The 21718-nt window shown below is 43.0% G+C and overlaps 1 protein-coding gene across 1 annotated transcript in view; it reads right to left on the bottom strand.

Annotated features, from left to right (window-relative positions):
* Positions 1-21718, bottom strand: part of tti1 (TELO2 interacting protein 1) — a 57367-nt gene that overhangs the window by 20477 nt on the left and 15172 nt on the right. The window contains 7 exon segments of the mRNA XM_084333848.1: positions 1276-1480; positions 4029-4143; positions 4145-4167; positions 5914-6062; positions 15839-16024; positions 19693-19852; positions 20735-21145. Of these exon segments, the coding sequence (XP_084189974.1) occupies positions 1276-1480; positions 4029-4143; positions 4145-4167; positions 5914-6062; positions 15839-16024; positions 19693-19852; positions 20735-21145 (1249 nt within the window).

Genomic DNA, 21718 nt, shown 5'->3' with positions numbered 1-21718 from the left:
CGTCGCCTGTCGCCCGTGTCGCGGCAGACCCGGGTTCTAAACTCCCTCGGGGCATCGAAGAAAGTTAAACACAACGCGAAAAAGGTGACCATATCATCTCCGTTACATATAAACTTGCTGTAATGTCTAACTTGCTGTGCCTAATCTGATCACATCTGTATGATCCAAATGCAGGATGGCATGTCGATTTTGAGTTGCTTTTTCTGAATAAAAATTAATGAAGCAAGCACTGCCACCATTCTGTTAGAAAAACACACTATATTAAATAATAGAATGTTGTAGTAACACAAGCACTTTCTCCTCTGTCCCTGCCATCATTCTGTTAGAAAAACAGACACAATATTATTTGTTTATTGGCATCATCATCACATCAAAGCTTGACACCAAAGCCATGGTATCATTATAATCACGCAGCCTGTTCTACATTTATTGTCCACTTGATGGCACAGTAGAGCAAATGAACCACCATGAAGCTTCAACACATGTGTGGCACTATTGGATGGAAAGCCTCAATGCTTCATGAAGCTTCATCTCGCCATCACTACCTGTTACCCCAAATACTCCCAAAATCATCAAGGGGGGGGGGGGGGGGGGGGGGGTAGTCTTACCCCGAAAATGCGATAGTTACAAAAAGCTTGGTTTAGGTCCGGTAAAATACAACAGTGTGATCGTTGCAGAAATATGTTTCAGGTTCGGTAAAATATACATAGAATATACCTTAACCTTAGCCAGAAGGTACTCCAAAAAGAATGATTCCAATGATCCCATCAGCGATCGCGATTACTCATTTATAGGTAATTACTCGTGTATACGGGAAACTATAGGTTTTGAGGCGAGAAGATCTCCTAGCGATTGCTCTGCAAGAGCTCCTCCCCCTCAGAGCGAGTCAGGACAGAAAGGGATCAGGACAGACACCGTCTAAACGAAACTATCAAGAGTTCAAAAGGTAGGCGATACTGCCACCTGGTGAGATTCGATCGTCATTGAAATTCCAACGTGGGCAGATGAATCAGAGACACCTAGAGGGCTCCGGCTGACCGTATAGAGCGGGGGATCAAAGGAAAATATCAAAGGATCAAAACCAGAGTATACTCAAGTTCTCGGCGCTCAACGGTTGGCGAGATAACCCGACTATACTCGGGTACGGCGCAGAAAGAGTTAACAGCTGCGCTTCCGTGCACTTCGGCGCCCGGTGTGTCCCCTAGCGTAAGAATTTCGTTAGTCAAGGACAGCCCACTCCCATGGATGTTTGTGCGTGTGTGTTCTCCCACCTACCCAAGTCCAGCCTGAGACACAGCGAGCCCAGCCCCTGCAGCACAGCCAGCTGTAGTTTGTAGGCCAGGGTGTGAGTGTAGACGGGCCCAGCCCTGCCGCTGACAGGTGCCTGTCTGGTTAGAGAGGACGTCAGCCTGGGAAGAACTTCCTTGGACACCCTCTTCCTCAGGAAGTCACCACAGGTCTCACCCAGCGTGCACAGCACCTGGGGGGGGACATGCAGGTCAATATCATGGAGAACTAGGACTAGACTGTGTGCACTTTTGAAATGTATCCTGTTCCGCACCTGGCCCGACACCGTTTGAATCAGACCATCGTCTTCTACAACATGTGTACGGTGAAGTCGACTGATCCCCGCCATCACTCTTTCCACTAAGTGGCAGCAATGTGGAAAATTCAGTGTTCCAACCACCACTGAATCTCAAATGAAGAAGAAGCATACCGCACCGTATGTGAATACTGTATACTTCCTCAGAGCATATATTTAGTGTTTACCATTTTTAGATTATATATTAGATTCGATTTAGACTATTGGATTATATATTGCATATATTTAGCATTCCGTTTTTTTCTTTTTTTATATATTAGATTCGATTTAGATTATTAGATTATATATTGTAACTATATTTATTGTAGGGCAAAATAACAGAGGGCATATACCCTCATCTCGCACCTTGTTGCCCATATGCGCATGTCCAGAGTTAATTATATTGTATATCGTTTACACTACCTTTTTATTCTATTTTAATTTTTACTTCTCCACTGTACTATAATTCTGTGACCTGTACCTGTATGTCTTCTACTACCTGTATCCCCCCCCCCCCCTCCTGCTATGATACCGAATTTCCCCAAGGGGATCAATAAAGGAATTTCTTATCTTATAATGTTGTCTTCTGGGTAGAAACGAGGGGGAGTTTTCTGAATTTGCCTCTAATGGCACGGTAGCACTCGGAGCGCTTTGGCTGTACTGTTGTAGATATGAAGTGCTCACTGACTCTAGCTTTAACCTCTTTGGTCAATATAGAGATGGTTTCTTCTTTACCAACATCAGGAGCCAGCGGGCGATAAAGATTGTTGGTGAGTCACAGCTAATGCAGGAATTGTGGTCAGTATGAGCAAAACATTATATTTTGTAAATCTTGTTAGTACATGAATGTTGGAAAATCAGGCACCCTAAATGAAAACAAACAGAGGCTAAGAACCAACAGAGAACCTAACTATTATCAGTTCTAAAATATATATATCATTGAAGGATAATGACAACATTTTAATGTAGTGAATCCTGAAATCCATTATATTTTTGTATATCCACACAGTCCATAGTTCTGACACAGTCATACGTTCACCTAAGCTTCTTCTAAAAGGAGATGTATGTTCAATGTTGTTTTGTGGCGTTGATCAGCAATGAAGCAACATGTTTCTGTGTCCTTCTTCCATAACTATTTGTGAAGCAGGGTTCCTGCAGGTTTCAACATGTTACATTTAAGACTCCTTAAGACCTTGTAAAGACCACTTTGAATAGAATGTAATACCTATTTCACGGCCATACTGGTACAAATAGTATGATGGAAAATTACTATGAAAAGTAATTCCATACAAATTGTTGGGGGGGGGAAGCTATCAAAGGCTCATAGGCCTCTGATCTCATTCAATCCAATCTAGACTAACTTGCCCTAAATCGAATCCGGGTGTCAGCATTGCCTCCGGCTTGGTCCGGCCGTCATACTAACTCATTGGCAGAGTTAGCGGGTGGAAGTCGATGGGTGGTAATCTGGACGTTGTGGACAGCGACTCCTACAGGTCGGTTGGGGGATGCCTACACAGCAGAGACAGGAAATGGCAAGGGTAGTGTGAGCCTCCCACACGTTACACCTCGCCAATGAGAGTCCGCGCTGGCAGGTGAAAAGATGTGACAGGCTGCCTCCTCGTGTACCGGAGGGGACACGTGATGCAAGGCTTCTATCCTCCCTACAGCCGACCAGTGGGAGGCATATGCGAGCAACGTTCAAGACAGGGGAGGATTGGAAACACGAAATTGGGATGGGAGAAAAATAGAAAAAATAAGGAGAAAAGGTGGATCAAAAAAGATCAAATTCTGAAAAAAGTCTTTTGAAGATAGAGAGAAAGTTTTACATGCATTTGTGTAGTCATGCATAGACTACTGCAACTCGCTGTATAGCTGTGTGGGGCGCAAAACTATGTGTTGACTTCAAATGGTGCAAAACACAGCTGCAGCTGTTAACGAGGACAAACAGGAGAGAACTATTACCCCTGTTCCCAGCACTGGCTCCCAGTTGCTTTTAGAGTTAATTAAAAAAAAATTGTAATTCTTTTTTAAGCTTTAAATGGTTTAGCACCTGCCTTTATATTTGAACTTCTCACCCCTTATTGACCGGACCGGACAGTCAGATCCTGAGATCAGATGTGTTGTTGTTCCAGAGTCCAGGCTGAAGACGAAAGGTGAGCGTGCCTTTTATTATTCTGGAATTAGCCTCTCACTCAATTTAACTGCAAACTTAGCATCCAATTTAAAAGATAACCTGAAAACTCACCTTTACAGACTAGCTTTTACTTTAAAAGTTTTTATTTTAATTTTATTAACATAGAAGTAAACTCCTAATTCAATCAATTTAAGAACTTTTTGTAGACTTCTTAAGGCCTAAATGCCTGATTATTAAATGTAAGACTTTCTAGAATCCCGCAGGAACCCTGTGTAGACTGTGTGCAGAAACAGAGGTTATTTATTTCCCCACCCTGAAGGCTCTGAGGACGGCTAGTGGGTCGTCAGCGGTCAGTCTGTGGAGGAGAGCAGGCCAGCAGCGATGAACCATAGGCAGCAGTTCATCCTCCCTCTCAGACAGGAGACACACACAACTCCAGCACATCCAACACCTGTTGGAACAAGGACACAGTGTCAAGATGTACAAAGCGTTCTCTCATAGATTGAACTTCTCTCTCTCTCTCTCTCTCTCTCTCTCTCTCTCTCTCTCTCTCTCTCTCTCTCTCTCTTCTCTCTCTCTCTCTCCTCTCTCTCTCTCTCTCTCTCTCTCTCTCTCTCTCTCTCTCTCTCTCTCTCTCTCTCTCTCTCTTCTCTCTCTCTCTCTCTCTCTCTCTCTCTCTCTCTCTCTCTCTCTCTCTCTCTCTCTCTCTCTCTCTCCTCTCTCTCTCTCTCTCTCTCTCTCTCTCTCTCTCTCTCTCTCTCTCTCACACATTTTACATCATTCAGACCCTGCTTTACAGCAGTATTTTACATCATTCAGACCCTGCTTACAGCAGTATTTTACATCATTCAGACCCTGCTTTACAGCAGTATTTTACACCATTCAGACCCTGCTTTACAGCAGTATTTTACACCATTCAGACCCTGCTTTACAGCAGTATTTTACACCATTCAGACCCTGCTTTACAGCAGTATTTTACACCATTCAGACCCTGCTTTACAGCAGTATTTTACACCATTCAGACCCTGCTTTACAGCAGTATTTTACACCATTCAGACCCTGCTTTACAGCAGTATTTTACATCATTCAGACCCTGCTTTAGAGCAGTATTTTACACCATTCAGACCCTGCTTTACAGCAGTATTTTACATCATTCAAACCCTGCTTTACAGTAGTATTTTCCATCATTCAGACCCTGCTTTACAGCAGTATTTTACATCATTCAGCTTTACGTTCTCTACATGTGGGCTTGAATAACAAACACTTCAAAAAAAAGAAAAAAAAAAGAAAGTGTCTTTCATTTTGTATTAGTTCACACAGGATCAAAAAGCAGTCATGAGGCATGTGGTTATTTTGTAAAGACAATTATTTCATCAAATGTACAGAAAAGGTACCATATTGTGATATATATCATTATCGAGATATTAAATTATCCATATCGTTATAGGAGATTGTGTCCATATCACACAGCCCTACACTAGGGCTGCTTGATTATGGCAAAAATAATAATCACAATTATTTTGATCGATATTGAAATCACGATTACTCATTGATTTGAAAACATCATATGACGATGGCATCTTCTACAAGTTACCAAAGATGTTTCAAAATAACTGGAGAAATGTGCTGAGAAATGCACACACAACTGCAATGATGTAATGACCTTGATGTTTGTCTTAATTTCATAGTTGAGGACCAATGGTGATACATTTTTATGATGGGGCTGGGAACTGAGATCGTTTTAAAAATCACTGATTGTATTTTATATGATGGGGCTGGGAAGAGGGATTATTTTAAAATCACTGAATGCATTTTATAGGATGGGGGTTGGGAATTGGGATTGTTTTAAAATCACAGATTTGACTGGATGGATATTCTATGCATGCCCCAGAATGCAGGACGGGTCGGAGACAAAACGTAGCAGTTTTCCCGCCACAAAAAAAAAGAACCTGTGGAAAGTGCTGATACACACATTCATTTAGGCGTATATAACTCCTAAATGTACAATTAAAATCACACACACTTTCATATGAAACACATACAAGATCATACGCACACACAGCTTGTCAATAAAACCAGGATGTCCAACATGTCCTGATTTTATGGTGTGTATTTAATTAAAATTGGTCGACATACACACCCCCCCCCCCACACTCACACACACACACACACACACACACACACACACACACAGTACCTGGAGTCTGAGCCTCAGGCTGGGGTCAGACAGCAGGTGGATGCAGCGCTCCATAACATCTTTAGTCACGGTGATGTGAGAGGGGAGGTGTGTTTTCACATCAGGACCATCAAACACATCCTCATCACACGGCGCAGGGGGAGGAGCCACTGCAATGACACATCAACACATTAACACATCCTCATCACACGGGGCAGGGGGAGGAGCCACTGCAATGACACATCAACACATTAACACATCCTCATCACACGGCGCAGGGGGAGGAGCCACTGCAATGACACATCAACACATTAACACATCCTCATCACACGGGGCAGGGGGAGGAGCCACTGCAATGACACATCAACACATTAGGCTTGTTCAAGATGGATTTCGGTTTGCCTCGACTAGTAGACGAGAGTAGCCGAGTGAAGCCGGGGGAGGAGTTAAAAGGGCGGACACTGCCGATTTCACGAGAGCCTCTCGCCTAGTCTCGGCATGGCAGATACGCTTTCACGTCACCACACACACATTACACACCTGTCCAGCTCATTATAATGCGATGGCCGTTTGCAAAATTAGATCAGATTCAAATGTACAGCACACACCATATACTGCTATAGTGGAATATACTATTCATATACCATAATGTATACCATCTTGTTGCGCGCTCCTGGCCGCACGCACACACAACACACTGCTGAATAATTCTGTTTTGCATCAATATATATATATGTATACTGTGTATATTGAGGCAAAACAGAATTATATATACAGTATTGAGGCAAAACAGACGACGCATGTGTGCATGTGTGTATGTGTGTGTGTGTGTGTGTGTGTGTGTGTCTGACAGCTTGAAGTTTATCATGATGATATGATGATAACGCATAACATAATAAAGTTTTCAATCAATCAAACGTCTCATAACTCCCTGGCTGTCACATGGCTGGTGACTGACAACTTTTCTGAGCCAATAGGCGCTTTGCGCGACCGTAGCAAGTCGCTTCCCAGCCGGGAGCAGCCGGCTGAGAGGTACTGTGGAGCCTCGCTCTGAAGGCTGCGCGCGGCTCGCTCCCGCGGGAGTTCCGCGCCTCGCCTCGTCAGATTTTCAGAGCAAATCGGACAACATTCTAACCGTCATGCAACGCGCTTGGCGAGGCAGTAGTAAAACCTGCGCAGATCTGCGTCCGCCTATCCCATCTTGAACAAGCCTAACAACACATCCTCATCACACGGGGCAGGGGGAGGAGCCACTGCAATGACACATCAACACATTAACACATCCTCATCACACGGGACAGGGGGAGGAGCCACTGCAATGACACATCAACACATTAAGACTCTGGCGTGTTCAATATACAAAACAACATTCACATACATACACGTGTTCTCTTTTCCAGTCTGTCTGTCTGTCTGTCTGTCTGTCTGTCTGTCTGTCTGTCTGTCTGTCTGTATGTAATCGTGAACGACCACCAGCAGTAGGGGTGGGAATCGCCAGAGACCTCACGATACGATACTATCGCGATACTTGCGACACGATACGATAGTATCGTGATACTAAATATATCGCGATACGCTGAAAATATTGCGATATTTTTTTTTTGGCTCACATTTTATTTATTACCTTTTTCAACTTCAAGTAAAACTTTGTCAACATATTTTATCTAATAAAATAAAGTTCAGTCTGTTCATCTCACTTCAATAATTTTTATTGCAGAACATGGTATTTTCTCAAGCAGACAGATGTAAACACTGTAATCTGTGTTGCATGTACCTGACAAACTGAACTGTTTGTATTACAGTCATATTCCATGTGTGTGTGTGTGTGTGGACTACTGTACTATTACAGGTATTGAAATGAACAATGCAACTTCCTTATACAAAAAAAAAATATTATAATATATTTTTTTATGAATAATTAAATATCGATACTTGGCGTCCCTGTATCGATACAGTATCGCCACGCAAAGTATCGCGATACTACTACATATACATTTTTCCCCCACCCCTAACCAGCAGTTTAGACATGTTTGTTGTGAACTTGTGAGCCTACCCAGTACCCACAAGTACAAACTGATCAATGACAATAATGTGGAGTTGGGGGAGATTATTGATCAGTCGCGGCTGTCGGAGCCGATTTTTTTATTCCGAAAGACTCAGAGAATATCCAGGAGAGGTGGGACATCTGTAACCGTGGTAACTCACACATTTATTATCCAGTTTGGATCAAACGTGGTGGATACAATAGCAATCGGTGAAAGATTGATGGTGCAGGTTGAGGTCAGAGTTTCAGCAACTCGTCTGTATAATAATAAGGAGCAATATGATGACAGGCACATCTTCAGACTGAGGGACACGGGGTGAGGATGCAAGCAAGGTGGATGCGAGGTCTACTAGGATTTAGGGATGTGCATGACTGGCCAAAATAATTTTCGAATAGTCTACTGTTCTTAAGACCGAATATTTGAAAATTCTATTTAATTTTTTTCTTATTATATTACAAATATATTGTTCTTTTCTGTTTCAGTTTAAATTCAGTTAAAATGTTCAGTTTCAGTTAAATTCAGTTATCATTTTTAATAGAATGGGTCATTCAAATCAAAGGGAATTGTACATAAATAGGCACTTCACAGATAATACTTCAGAACGTTGATCGGCTCCGCTGACCGACAATAAATCCAAATGACACCATTCACCATCGTAGCCTATAATAACAGCCTTGCATTGGCCTATCAACCGGTTTTAATAAACAAACAGAAACAGTAGCATGTGCATCTTTTAGATCAATTAGGCTATGGAAATTAGGCTGCCTTTAAATATACAAATGAATTAAATAAGAATGGTTTGCTTCACTTTAAAAAAAAAAATTAAATTATAAAAATGAAATAATAATAATATATATATTTTTTGTAATTATATTAAAAAATATATTTTCGACTCAGACATGAAAACCGAATGTAGAGACTGGCACAACTATTCGAAAATTCGAACTCATCCCTACTAGGGTTACACAAGATTATTAATGATTCTCTTCAGTCTTGGTATTCTCCTAAATATTCATGACGGGAGGGTGGGTTTACGGGTGGATTTGTTTCCTTGGATCCCCATTAGTTACCACAATGGTGGCTGCTAATCCTCCTGGGGTCCCAGGGGCCGTAGAGAGCGGGTGTTGAATATTTCCGGGCAGCATTGTAGATTAACCTTCATTTACCAAGGGAATAGTGACATTTACCTGTGACAAAATGGCAAACAATGAATGTTACCAAAAAAGTCAACCAACGAACAAGATTCTTGTACCGGATCTCCTCTTTGGTAAACAAGAATACCCTGAAGACTCTAGCAGGAGGCGGCCGGGTAGCACAGCGGACTAATGAATTAATTACTTTTATTTATATAGCACCCTTCACAGCACGAATGCACAGGGTGCTTTACACTACAGCTTAGTATATACAAAAAACAGAACAAAAACTAAATCAGAAATAAATGACAACAACAGATGGCAGTTAAAAAAATTGTGAAACCAGATAAAAAAGTAGAATAAAATAATTTGGATAAAATCATGAGTCACTAATTAAAAAACAAAACTATAGGAACAGTGAGGACAAGAAAGAGTGCCTATGTATGACCAAAGGCCTGTCTAAACAAATGTGTTTTTAGTTGTTTTTTAAAAGAGTTTTCAGAGGGGGCAGTTCGCAGGTCCAGGGGGAGAGCGTTCCAGAGCCTTGGTGCTGTCACCTCGAAGGCTCGATCACCCCTTGTTTTTAGCCTGGACCTGGGGACCACCAGGAGGTGCTGATCGGCAGATCTGAGTGAGCGGGTGTTGGTGTAGGGATGGATGAGTTCAGTGTAGATAGGGGCCTGACCGTGGAGTGCTCTGAAAGTAAAAGTGAGGACTTTTAAGTGAATTCTATAGTGTACCGGGAGCCAGTGCAGGGATACCAGAATGGGAGTGATGTGACATGATTTTTTTGACATTGTGAGTAGCCTGGCTGCAGCATTTTGGACCATTTGTAGTTTGTCTGTGGATGATTTGGTGAGACAGGTGAAAAGTGAGTTGCAGTAGTCAAGCCTAGAGGAAATAAAAGCATGCACGGACAGTTCTAGTTCAGAGTGAGGTATGATGGTGCATAGTTTTGCAATGTTTCTGAGGTGAAAAAAGCAGGTGCGTGTGAGTATTTTGACATGTTTGTCTAGGTTCATGGCCTGGTCGAAGACAACACCCAGGTTCCTCAGGTGGGGACGTATGTTGTCTTTAAGGGACCCCAAGTGAGTGGCCACTCTAGCTGCAGTCTTTTCAGCTGCTAGGATCAGCACCTCTGTTTTTTTTACATTTAACTGGAGGAAGTTACTCCCCATCCAACTCTCAATGCTGAGCAGGCACTCCTGGAGAAGGCTGAGTTTCTCCAAATTGTCAGGTTTAAAAGAGCAGAGTAGTTGTATGTTGTCTGCGTAGCAGTGGTATTTAATGCCGGTGAATTTATTGATGAGGAGGCCTAGAGGAAGCATATAAATGGCAAAAAGGAGTGGTCCTAGCACCGATCCCTGTGGTACCCCATATGAGAGGGGGGTGGGGTCAGATTTAAAAGGACCCACAGCCACCGAGAACGTTCTCTCCCTTAGATAAGAGGCAAACCAGTTTAGAGCGCTCCCAGAGATGCCCACCCACTCCCTGAGCCTGTCCAAAAGGATGCTGTGGTTGACCGTATCAAACGCTGCGCTCAGCTCCAACAGGACCAGAACAGAGCATTCATCAGAGTCAGCGGACATCAGGAGATCGTTTGATACGCTGAGAAGGGCAGATTCAGTGGAGTGGAGTTTGCGGAAGCCAGATTGGAATTTGTCAGAGATGTTATTTTGTGACATGTGGGTGGTGAGCTGGTTGGCTACAACCTTTTCTAACACCTTTGTTGCAAAAGGCAGATTGGAGATGGGTCTGAAATAGTTATGGATGGTGGGGTCTAGGTTGGGCTTTTTAAGGAGTGGCTGTACGACTGCCTCCTTAAAATAGATTGGGACAGAACCAGAGGCTAGGGATGAGTTTATAATAGTGACTAGACTGGGGCCAACAGAGCAAAAAACTTCCTTGAACATGGATGTAGGAAGGATGTCTAGGGGGCTCGAGGAGGTCTTCATGGAGGTGACTAAAATGGTGAGATCATCCAGAAAGACAGGTGAGAAATTGCTCAGGGATGCTTGAGTGGTGGGATGGAGGGGAAGGGGGGATAGAGAAGGAGTGATGTTTGCCATTATATTTGCAACCTTGGTGACAAAAAATTGAAGAAAGCGGTTACAGTCCTCATTTGACAGCACTGGTGTAGGGGGAGGGGGGGGGCTGACAAGCGTGTTAATGGTTTTAAATAATACTCTGGGATTGTGCTTGTTGGATGAGATTAAATTACTGAGATAGGCAGCTCTGGGGGACTTTACTGAGTTATTAAACTCAGCCCTCAGCTCTTTGAGGTATAGACGATGAACTTCTAAATTAGAGGTTTTCCAGCGTCTCTCTGCTTTGCGGCAGTTACGCCTGAGCTCACAGATGTTGTTGTCAAGCCAGGGGGAGGGGTTCACAGGACGAACGCTGTATTTTGCTAGGGGCGCTACGTTGTCTAAAATGGCCGCGCAGTGTGTGTTGAATTTGTGAACCAAATTATTTACGTCATCAACAGAGGACACCAAAACATTCCTATCATAGCTAGCAAGGAAGCTATCTATAGCTGTGCTATTGACAATACGAGAGCTTTTAACACACTTCACTGGAATAAAGTCATTATCGAACGATAGGCTAAACAAAATACAGCTGTGATCGGACACCAATAACTCCTCTGTGCTAACATTGCTGACTTTTAACCCGATCGTGAATACAAGGTCTAACGTGTTGCCTTTGCAATGTGTCGGACCGGAGATGTGCTGGGTGAAATTAAACGAGTCCGTAACATTTAAAAAGTCAGTGGCAAAGTTATCAGAGCTCTTGTTTACATGGATATTAAAGTCTCTAATCAGCAAGACCCTGTCCAAGCGAATAATGGACGCTAGAAAGTCACCAAAATCAGCGTCTGTCTACCACCGCAGAGACACTGGTATCGAATCCGGCTGTCAGCGGTGCCTCCGGCTTGGCCGGTCGTCATACTGGCACAATTGGCAGTGTCAGCGGGAGGGAAGCCGGTGGGTGGTAATCTGGTCATTGTCGGTCAGGGCGCCTGCACAGCGAGGGAGGGAAATGGTGAAGGTAGTGTGACCTCCCACGCGTTACACTTCACCAATGAGAGTCCTCGCTGCCAGGTGAAAAGAGGCTGCTGGCTGTCTCCTATGTATCGGAGGAAGCATGTGATAGACTTCAGGGCTCCCTAGACCAGGGGTCGGCAACCTGCGGCTCCGAGGCCGCATGCGGCTCTTTAGCCAATCAGCTGCGGCTCCCTGGCCCAAAAATACCGGTATATATATTTCTTTTTTAACTTTTTTTTCTCTCTCTCTTATTTTGGAGATCGGTGTCATACTGTGACACTGAAATGAAAAAATATTTCATCAACTAAGATATTTAGTCAATAAAAGGCTTACCTGTATGCCTGATATGTGGTGCGAAAATTTGCGAACAACGGAAAATTTACTTTTTATTTTATAGATTTTCCACAAATAAGGGAATGACTCTAATAGAGCTGCATAGTTCAGGGTTTTATTTCAAAGTAGGTCTACAGATGCCAGTGTTTTTTCTCCTTTTCTGTGTTTTATTTCAAAGTAGGTCTACACATGGTAGTCTTTTTTCAAAGTGGACTACTTTTTATTTTATAAATGTTCCACAAATAAGGGAAGGACTCAAATATACCTTAATAGTTCAGGGTTTTATTTCAAAGTCGGTCTACAGACACCAGTGTTTTGTCTCCTCTTCTGTGTTTTATTAAAAAATAGGTCTAACAGCCAGTATTTTTTCTCTTCTTCATAAGAGTTTAAGGTTTTCCTTTGTTATAACAGGTAAAAACAGCAATAAAAAGTCAAAATGTTTCTTTTTGTTGCTTTATAATTCCATTAATGCAACAAACTGTGTGCTATAAGTATAAAGTATAATAAATCGCAAATTACTTTGGGTATGCAATTGTCAGGCGTTTTATGCTAAATGTGGGGTATGCTTGGGGATATATAAAAGGTTATACACTGTGTTATCTTTATTTTAAGGGTAAATAGGTTGTGCGGCTCCCTGAGCATTTTATTTTGTGGGACGGGGGAAAAGTGGCTCTTTTGATAGTAAAGGTTGCTGACCCCTGCCCTAGACCGACCAGTGGGGGGCACATGCGCACAGCGACCAGGAAGGGGAGGGGGGAATTGGCATAACGACTAAATTGGGATGGGAGGAAAATACAGGAAAAAAATAGGAGGAGAAAAAGTGGATACAAAAAAATACTCTAGCAGGAGCACTCATGTTTTAAGCACTCGCAAATAAGTCCTATTCGCCATTGGATAAAGCGTTGGCACCGAAGGGCCATCAGCAGAGGGCGCTGTTGGCCCTGAATGAGTTAACAATTGTGTGTATTGAGCTGTACTGTACTGTACCCATTCTGCAATCTGTTAATAAAAAATGTCAATCAATCAATCAATCAATAGCGCGTGAACCCAGGCCAGTGGTAGACTCAATAGGTAGAACTCAGAGGTTTAGGGCTTGGTAGAGCGGTCGTCTGGTAATCTGAAAGTTCCCGGTTCGTTCCTGGCTCCTCCCGACGGCATGTCGAAGTGTCCTTGAGCAAGATATTGAACCCCGTAACTGCTCTCAATGATGTGTACAGTACCTTGGTACCTTGTGTGGTTGCCTCCACCCGTCGGTGTGTGAGTGTATGTGTGTGAGAGTGAGTGAATGGGTTATATAAAATGCAGTCCATAGTCAATAGAGGGAGGCAAACAGAGCAGGGAAATTTGCCTGGTGTGATAAGGCAAATGTGAGCATAAATTACTCCTCCCTGTGAAAATGAAATAGATTGCTATGAATATGTAGCCTAAAAATATTGAAAAGGTTACATTTAGAAATGGCCCAGTTGAGACCAAACGTACCTGCATGTCTTCACGTCAGTTTATTTGTTATAATTATGAGTTAATTTATTTGTATATTTGTTTATTTTTATAGATACATTTATTCATATATATATATATATATATATATATTTGTTTATTTCATTTATATATTTTTATATATTTGTTTATTTCGTTTTAAAGGGGAACTATTTTACAATTTCTTTCACTATTTGGTCACTTTTACACAATTCCTGTGAGTCTATGGAACACCTCTGTAAGTTTATTTTTTATTCATTGTTTTGTATTTCTAATCAAGTACTCAAAAACAGCATTTTTGTACCTCAAGATCTTAAGCCGTTTTAGGCTGGGCTCCAACCACTGTGTGGCCTGGTGGCAACTGCCACACCAACTGCCACATTATTATGCAGCTGAGAAATCTCTGACATCACAGATATGCACATTTTCAGATGACTCAGTTCAGTGAGGGTGAATATTGTGAGAGGAGAATTGGAAGAATGCGCCAATATGAGAATTAGAGACATAGATCCTATTAACACTTTAACTGCCGGAGGTTAAATTCATGACCATGCATGGGTTGCCAGCTCTATTTGTCTATGGAGAAGTTCCCCTTCTTTGCAGGGCTATAACTTTTTAGATTATATTGCTAGATTGCCATTATTAGGGCCCATTCAATGTCCTATATGTAATGTTCAGGGTGAAGCAACGTTAAAACTTTTTCATTCACATATTCATACTAAAGTATGGTCTAAAGTATAAGTATGTTTTCATCTCTTTCTGCAGCTTTCTCCAGAACGTGATCTATAGCCCCAAATGCATTATATTGATGATGAAATACAGTTTGATGGCAATCGGCGCAATATAAAAAATTCCAACTGGACATGGTTCTAGAAGTTACTACACGTCATCTGATGTTGACCGGATGGCCGAGGGGGCGTTTATAATTCCGTGGGCAGCGTTATACCATTCATCTAATGTGGGTCATATGTTCATCAGATCAGTTAGTATAGAAGACATTGAAAAATAACGCTGAATCTTACCGTATCTTCCTCGCGCCGTTGGGCGATGAGCGTGGAGTATACATTTTCCTATTATGGGATGTTGAAATACCCGGTCCATTTCCAGGTTGTATAATGGTATATACGTCCAAATCATGTTGTTTATCGAGTTATTGGCAACGGATCGCTATGTATTGTGACAAGCTAGAGTGCCGGGACCTATACCGAGTGCCCGGAAGTAATATGGGTGAACAGCACATCGTCCAAGTAACTTCCTGTTTGGCGATTGCGCCGATCGGCCACCAGATGGCGCTCTTGAACCGCTAGAGGGTTCAGTGGGGCTTTTTGGTGGGTCTCAGGCCAGCGGATGGGAAATATGAATCCGATCACAGATTTTTGAAATATTGATATCAAAGACGAGTTACGGCGTCTTCGGCAACTTGAGCATGGCGGGGAAGGACGCCTAAACACGTCTTTCGGCACTTAAAGTATAAGTCCACATAGCCAGGAAACAATGCTAAACACAGAAAAAGGCCATTTATAAGATAGTTCCCCTTTAAAATATTAGTTTATCGTTTATGTCAATATGGTCTCAGTCGACTGAGACATTGTTAGTTCATTACTTGTTTTCTATGCTCTTGTCTCGTTGAATGAGTTGTTTGCCGAGGAGATGATGAGAACATCTCTGGTACACACTAAATTCAAAGAGGTCATAGTGCATTACTGCACGTGTGTTTTATGATGCGTGTGAGATGTGTGGGTGCTGGGTCAGAGACACTCAAGTTGTATTCAATGCTGTGGTCTCCAAGACCGAGGAGTGGTCTGATTTGACATTGCAAAATAAATGCTGCATGGCGATGTGTGGTGTTGGTGTAGGAGTCGAGGACTTCGCTATTAATGTTCAAGTCAAACGGTCAAATTCATGCCAGGTTTACCTGGGTCCTGTACATCTTGCGCCTCCTCCTCCTCAGCTCCGATGCCCTCAGACAGCTCCTTCTGTCTGCGGTAGTCCAGGAGGAACTGGCGGATATTCAGCACCTCCTGGTCAGGGCAGCAGGTGTTCTTGGGTCTGCCAGCCTCCCAGACACCATCGCCACCACGGCTGGAGGGGAACCACCTCACTAGAGCAAAAATACAAGATGTGATGTACACCACCCTTTAAAGGTCTGTGAAAAACAAGACTGATCAGATACAAGATGTGATGTATACCACCTAGCCTAGCTTAACACAAATTAATGGAAGCAAATACAGACCAGGCCCAGCTGTTGGCCAAAAGAACCCTCTCCTGGAGATTTCAGGGATTAAAGCAAAAGAAAATCTCCTGACTGACCCTTTTTTTCAGGCCAAGTCATATTCTTATTTTAACCTCCACTGTATATATTCTTTTAATAGCGTTAGCGTTTTAAGGGAACTAGATTATTTTGAACATCTTTTCTATTGCCAGTTTGCTTTTACGTAATATCAATGCTGTTTTAAATTCATTAAATAAAACCAAAATACAAGCCCTGTACCAATTGGTGGGGGTTTGCTTGAACTGTGGAACCAAATGGTCCCGACTGGAAGTATGAGACATTTCGTTGTGCTTCAGAAGGAAACTGTAAACTGTAAGTTACATTGTTAATTTAGTTTGTATTTACTTTTCTAGTTTAAGTTAATTCAATTAAAGAAATTGTAACTATAATATTGCATCTACAATTACATTTAAAACATTGTTTGTTTTTCAACCATATCTGTTGACAATATAATTTCTTTATATATTGAAGGCTACATCCTGCTACCCTTTTCAGCTTCTCTATTTCAAGGCAATATTTACAAAAACTAAACTAAAACTAGTAATTTCCTATACAAACATGTTTCCTATTATTTATGCATAATAATCATCTGTTCTGTGCGCACGTGAGGGAACATGTATGCGCATACGCGCGGGAGCGTGCGTGCACGTGGCGTCATTTAAACAGCGTACAGGCAGTTCTGATATTACGACTGCACCCCTGCTTATGACTTGAACAAGGAACTAAACAAGGGAAACTGTGCTTTAATAATACATAATGCAATTTTACAAAACAAAACAAAAAGTGCAGCTTACATACAGAAAACTCCTAATTCTGGGTTTTATGCACGCAAATGTATGTGTCTTGTACTTAATCCACAAGTCTTCTGCATCCAGAGGTTCCTCTAGTCTTTGGACTATAGACCACTGTGTTGTAGCGTCTACTGTCCTGACGGCTGACTGTGACTATAGACCACTGTGTTGTAGAAGAGCCTACTGTCCTGACTGTGACTATAGACCACTGTGTTGTAGAAGAGCCTACTGTCCTGACTGTGACTAGTATATAGACCACTGTGTTGTAGCCTATTGTCCTGACTGTGACTATAGACCACTGTGTTGTAGCCTATTGTCCTGACTGTGACTATAGACCACTGTGTTGTAGCCTATTGTCCTGACTGTGACTATAGACCACTGTGTTGTAGCCTATTGTCCTGACTGTGACTAGTATAGACCACTGTGTTGTAGCCTATTGTCCTGACTGTGACTATAGACCACTGTGTTGTAGCCTATTGTCCTGACTGTGACTATAGACCACTGTGTTGTAGCCTATTGTCCTGACTGTGACTATAGACCACTGTGTTGTAGAAGAGCCTACTGTCCTGACTGTGACTATAGACCACTGTGTTGTAGAAGAGCCTACTGTCCTGACTGTGACTATAGACCACTGTGTTGTAGAGCCTACTGTCCTGACTGTGACTAGTATAGACCACTGTGTTGTAGCGTCTACTGTCCTGACTGTGACTATAGACCACTGTGTTGTAGCGTCTACTGTCCTGACTGTGACTAGTATAGACCACTGTGTTGTAGCGCCTACTGTCCTGACTGTGACTATAGACCACTGTGTTGTAGGCCTACTGTCCTGACTGTGACTATAGACCACTGTGTTGTAGCGCCTACTGTCCTGACTGTGACTACAGACCACTGTGTTGTAGCGCCTACTGTCCTGACTGTGACTATAGACCACTGTGTTGTAGCGCCTACTGTCCTGACTGTGACTATAGACCCTACTGCGGTGGTTGTCACGCCAGGCAGGGAGGCTGTGTGCTGGAGATAGCAAATGAGAGTATTGTGGCTAGCTTCTGATTGATGGCGAGCTAGCACCCTTTTCCCATTACTGCCATACTGTAATTTCCTGTGGGATACGTTGCAAAAACACACACCTGGCTTTTAGTTTTTCCCCCGTTTCGTAGAGCCAAGCCCATCGCCATTTATTTCTCAAGCTTTTATCTACCTCTGACACATCGGAGGCTGCCTTCGTTTAGTATGCACGCGTCCATGCTTATAGCATTACTAGCTAAACGGAAATCAAGTTTCCACGCTCATACGGGCTCCGATGAGTATCAGAGGTAGATCAACGCATGAGAAATAAGTTTGGTTTGGTTTGGGTTTTGTCCGCTAAAGTAGGCCTAATGCAGGATTTGTGCACATGTGTTTTCTGACATAGCCTAATGATGTGAATGCTTTTCTGGATCTACCTGCCTGTTCATTGTCTATGTATGCTGAAGGTCGGTCAGACCAAGTTTAAAAGAATAAAAGTGATTAAATCTATTACTTTTGTCCTGTAACATTTATATGTTTAAAGAGAACGTAGCGTATATCAGCCTATGATTTATGGTAAAGTCGATTCCCACGGGGGTGCGTCATATAAAAAAAATCTCCTGACTGAACTTTTTTTCCCCAGGCAAAGTCATATTCTTATTTTAACCTCCACTGTATATTTTTATTTAATAGCGTTAGCTAAAAGGAAAAGACAACCCGTATCAGGGTCTGACAGCGCTACAAATAGTACAATTACATTTTCATAGAACAGGCTGACGGACTCACCGGTAGAGCCGCCGCGCCGCCGCTAACCCTTCAATAAGCTTTGTGGTCCGGGCATAAATGTGTCCATGAATCCATTTTGTTAGATACAACACTGTCTGAATGTATCTTGCGATTATTATACCTTTCCTGACGACGAACTATTAGCGCAATCCTGTCTCGCTGCGTCTTGCCATTATTGCTCGCCAAAGAATTCCCTTTTTCATCATATTTGACGCCTCTGATTGGCTCAATTTAGTTTAAATCTGTATGCATCTACAAATCATATTATACCAGGTAGCCAATTGACGGAAGATCCGCCACGACTCCGAATCAAATTGACGGAGATTTAAGCTAGGCTACTGGTCCGTATCCGCTTCCATTAATTTGTGCTAAGGTAGGCTAGCTTGCAGCCAGATCACTTTCTACTGATCGCACAGAGAGGAAATTGGTGTTTCCATTTACATAGGTGACACATGTGAAGCAATGCTCAGTAATTTTTCTGTTAACTGTTTTCGTTCCCTCGTCATTGTATTCAAGCCAAAACCGAAATGTCCTCAAACTACTGCCTCTCGACTCGCTCGCCATGTTCCAGTGTGAAATCTGACTCCAGTGCAGCGGTCAGCCCGACATCTGAGCAGTGATCGGATATTTACTCACAGGGAGGGGTTTTCTCACACACACACACACACACACACACACCTACACACACACACACACACACACACACACACACACACACACACACGCACACACACACACATGTTGTCTGATTCTGGAGAAGATGGTAAGCAAATGTCCCATAATGTTGGCGTGTTCCTTTGACATAAAGTATAGTATACAGACCATGGGCATTGGGTACAGTGTGCGGTGCCAGGAGACAGTGAGCTATGCAGCTGTGGTTTTCTTTATAAATAGTTGCTTCTAGTTTAATCTCACCCAGAGCCTTCATGAGAGAGTGCAGCACAGAGCAGAAGAGCGGGGCTCTGTGGTCGTAGCTGAGATCCAGAGCCAGCAGCACGTCTTGGACTATGTCCCCGACCAGAGGCAGGAGGCTGGGGTCAGAGTGGGCCAACATCACCGTCAGCACCCGCGGAGCCTGGAGGTCAGAGTTTTATTATCAAGTATTTTAACCACAACTTGTATTAGTTTTAGTCACATTTTAGTCATAATATTCAATGTAGTATTGGTTAAAATGTTTTAACTCTCGACGTTTGTGTTGTTATTGCTTAAATTACCGTAGCTTATTTGCCATCTACCCTGGAGTTAAGACAAGAAGATCAAGATACATACCTTTTTCGTCTCTGTGCATGCAGTAGGAGTAGGAAGACGTGCACCGTTAGCCTAGCTTAGCGTCAGTCACTGGAAGTAGGTTCCTCCGTTAGCCTATTTCCCAACACTGAGCATGGGCGGGCAGGTACATGTCGCGAGCAGAGAGCGTGCGTGTGTGTGTGTGTAAACAGCATGCAGCCCCGTATGGGGGCGGAGAGGAGAGTAGGAGAGAACGACAACAGCACGGAGCGTGCGCGTGTGTGCATGAGCGGCTCGAGTGGCGAGAGTGTGTTTGTGTAAACAGCACGCAGCCCCGTATGGAGGCAGAGAGCAGAGGAGAGGACGGCAAACAAGACCTAGGCTAACGGAGGAACCTACTTCCAGTGACTGACGCTAAGCTAGGCTAACGGTGCGCGTCTTCCTACTCCTACTGCATGCACAGAGACGAAAAAGGTATGTATCTTCTTGTCTAACTCCAGGGTAGATGGCAAATAAGCTAATTTCCCAAAATGTTGGGAGTTTTCCTTTAAAGAAAAGAAAAGAAAAGAAAAATAGTCAATCACATCTTACTACTACATTAGTCTCATTTACATCAGGTCTCGTTTTAATATCTGCCGGGTGTGGCAGCAGAGAGAGAAGAGTCAGATACTACCAGGATGTTCACATGTATCATTATTACTTCATTCCCTTTGATAACATCCAACCATACCTGTGGATGCAGGCCGAGCCTCTGCAGGTTTAGAGACACGTCGTTCAGCAGGTAATCAGAGTTCTCATTGATCAGCTCCTTCAGCGAGGCGTAGCCACAGGCCTCGCAGACGCCCCACATGGCGCCCAGAGCGGCCTGGCTGACCAGCAGGGCCTCGTCCCCGGCCTTCTCCAGCACGGGGTACAGCGACGTCATCAGCAGGGGACGGAAATCGTGCCCCAGGGCCCGGGCGAAGCAGGAGATGCCCTCGAGTTGGATACACAGCTGCCAGATGTTGCTGTTTAGCTGTTGGACCACGGAGGAGGAAGAGGAGGGGGATGTACGAGAGGAAGGGAGCAGCTGGATGGGACTGGCGGAGTTTCTGCTGAGGTCACTGTTGGAGATGTAGAGGAGCCTGGATGGACTGAGCTGCTGGAGAGAGAGAAGGAAGAAAGAAGGTAACAAGACGAAGAGATAAGAGTCATTGTGAGTGGCAGTTGACAGTGTCTTGTTGAGCTGCAGCGCAAAAAAAAGGGGCTGGATGTCATTTTGCCAAACCAGCATGGCTGTGAGTGTGAATCTTGCACCTTTTACATTATGTAGCTTTGGCATGGTTTGATTGTTTAGATCTCTAGCAATGAATTTGTGTTCATTGTGCTGCTTTTATAAAGCCGCAAATGACGGCTTACAATATTTCATGAAAGCAAAGTGTTTTGTTTGTCTAAGATTTAAAAAGGTTTAAACTTTACAGCACTGACAAAGTTTAACAAAGTGCTGTACAAGTCCCACAACATAAAAATAAAAAAATAAAAAAATATATAAAAATATTAAAAAAAATAAAATGTACTCGAAGCTTCGAATTAAAATCGAATCTCGGCCCCGAAGCTTCGAATTCGAAAAAAAGTCAGCCCTAGTGTACTGTACAAAATATATATCTATTCTAAAGATCAAACTGCATGGTGAGATAGTGAGTGGCAGGATAGATATGGAACTGTGACCAGTGAG

The sequence above is a fragment of the Notolepis coatsorum genome (assembly GCF_963971535.1).
Source record: "Notolepis coatsorum genome assembly, chromosome: 17".
Taxonomy (NCBI): Eukaryota; Metazoa; Chordata; class Actinopteri; order Aulopiformes; family Paralepididae; genus Notolepis; species Notolepis coatsorum.
The sequence above is the reverse complement of the archived record's forward strand: the minus strand, read 5'-3'. Positions and strand labels throughout refer to the sequence as shown.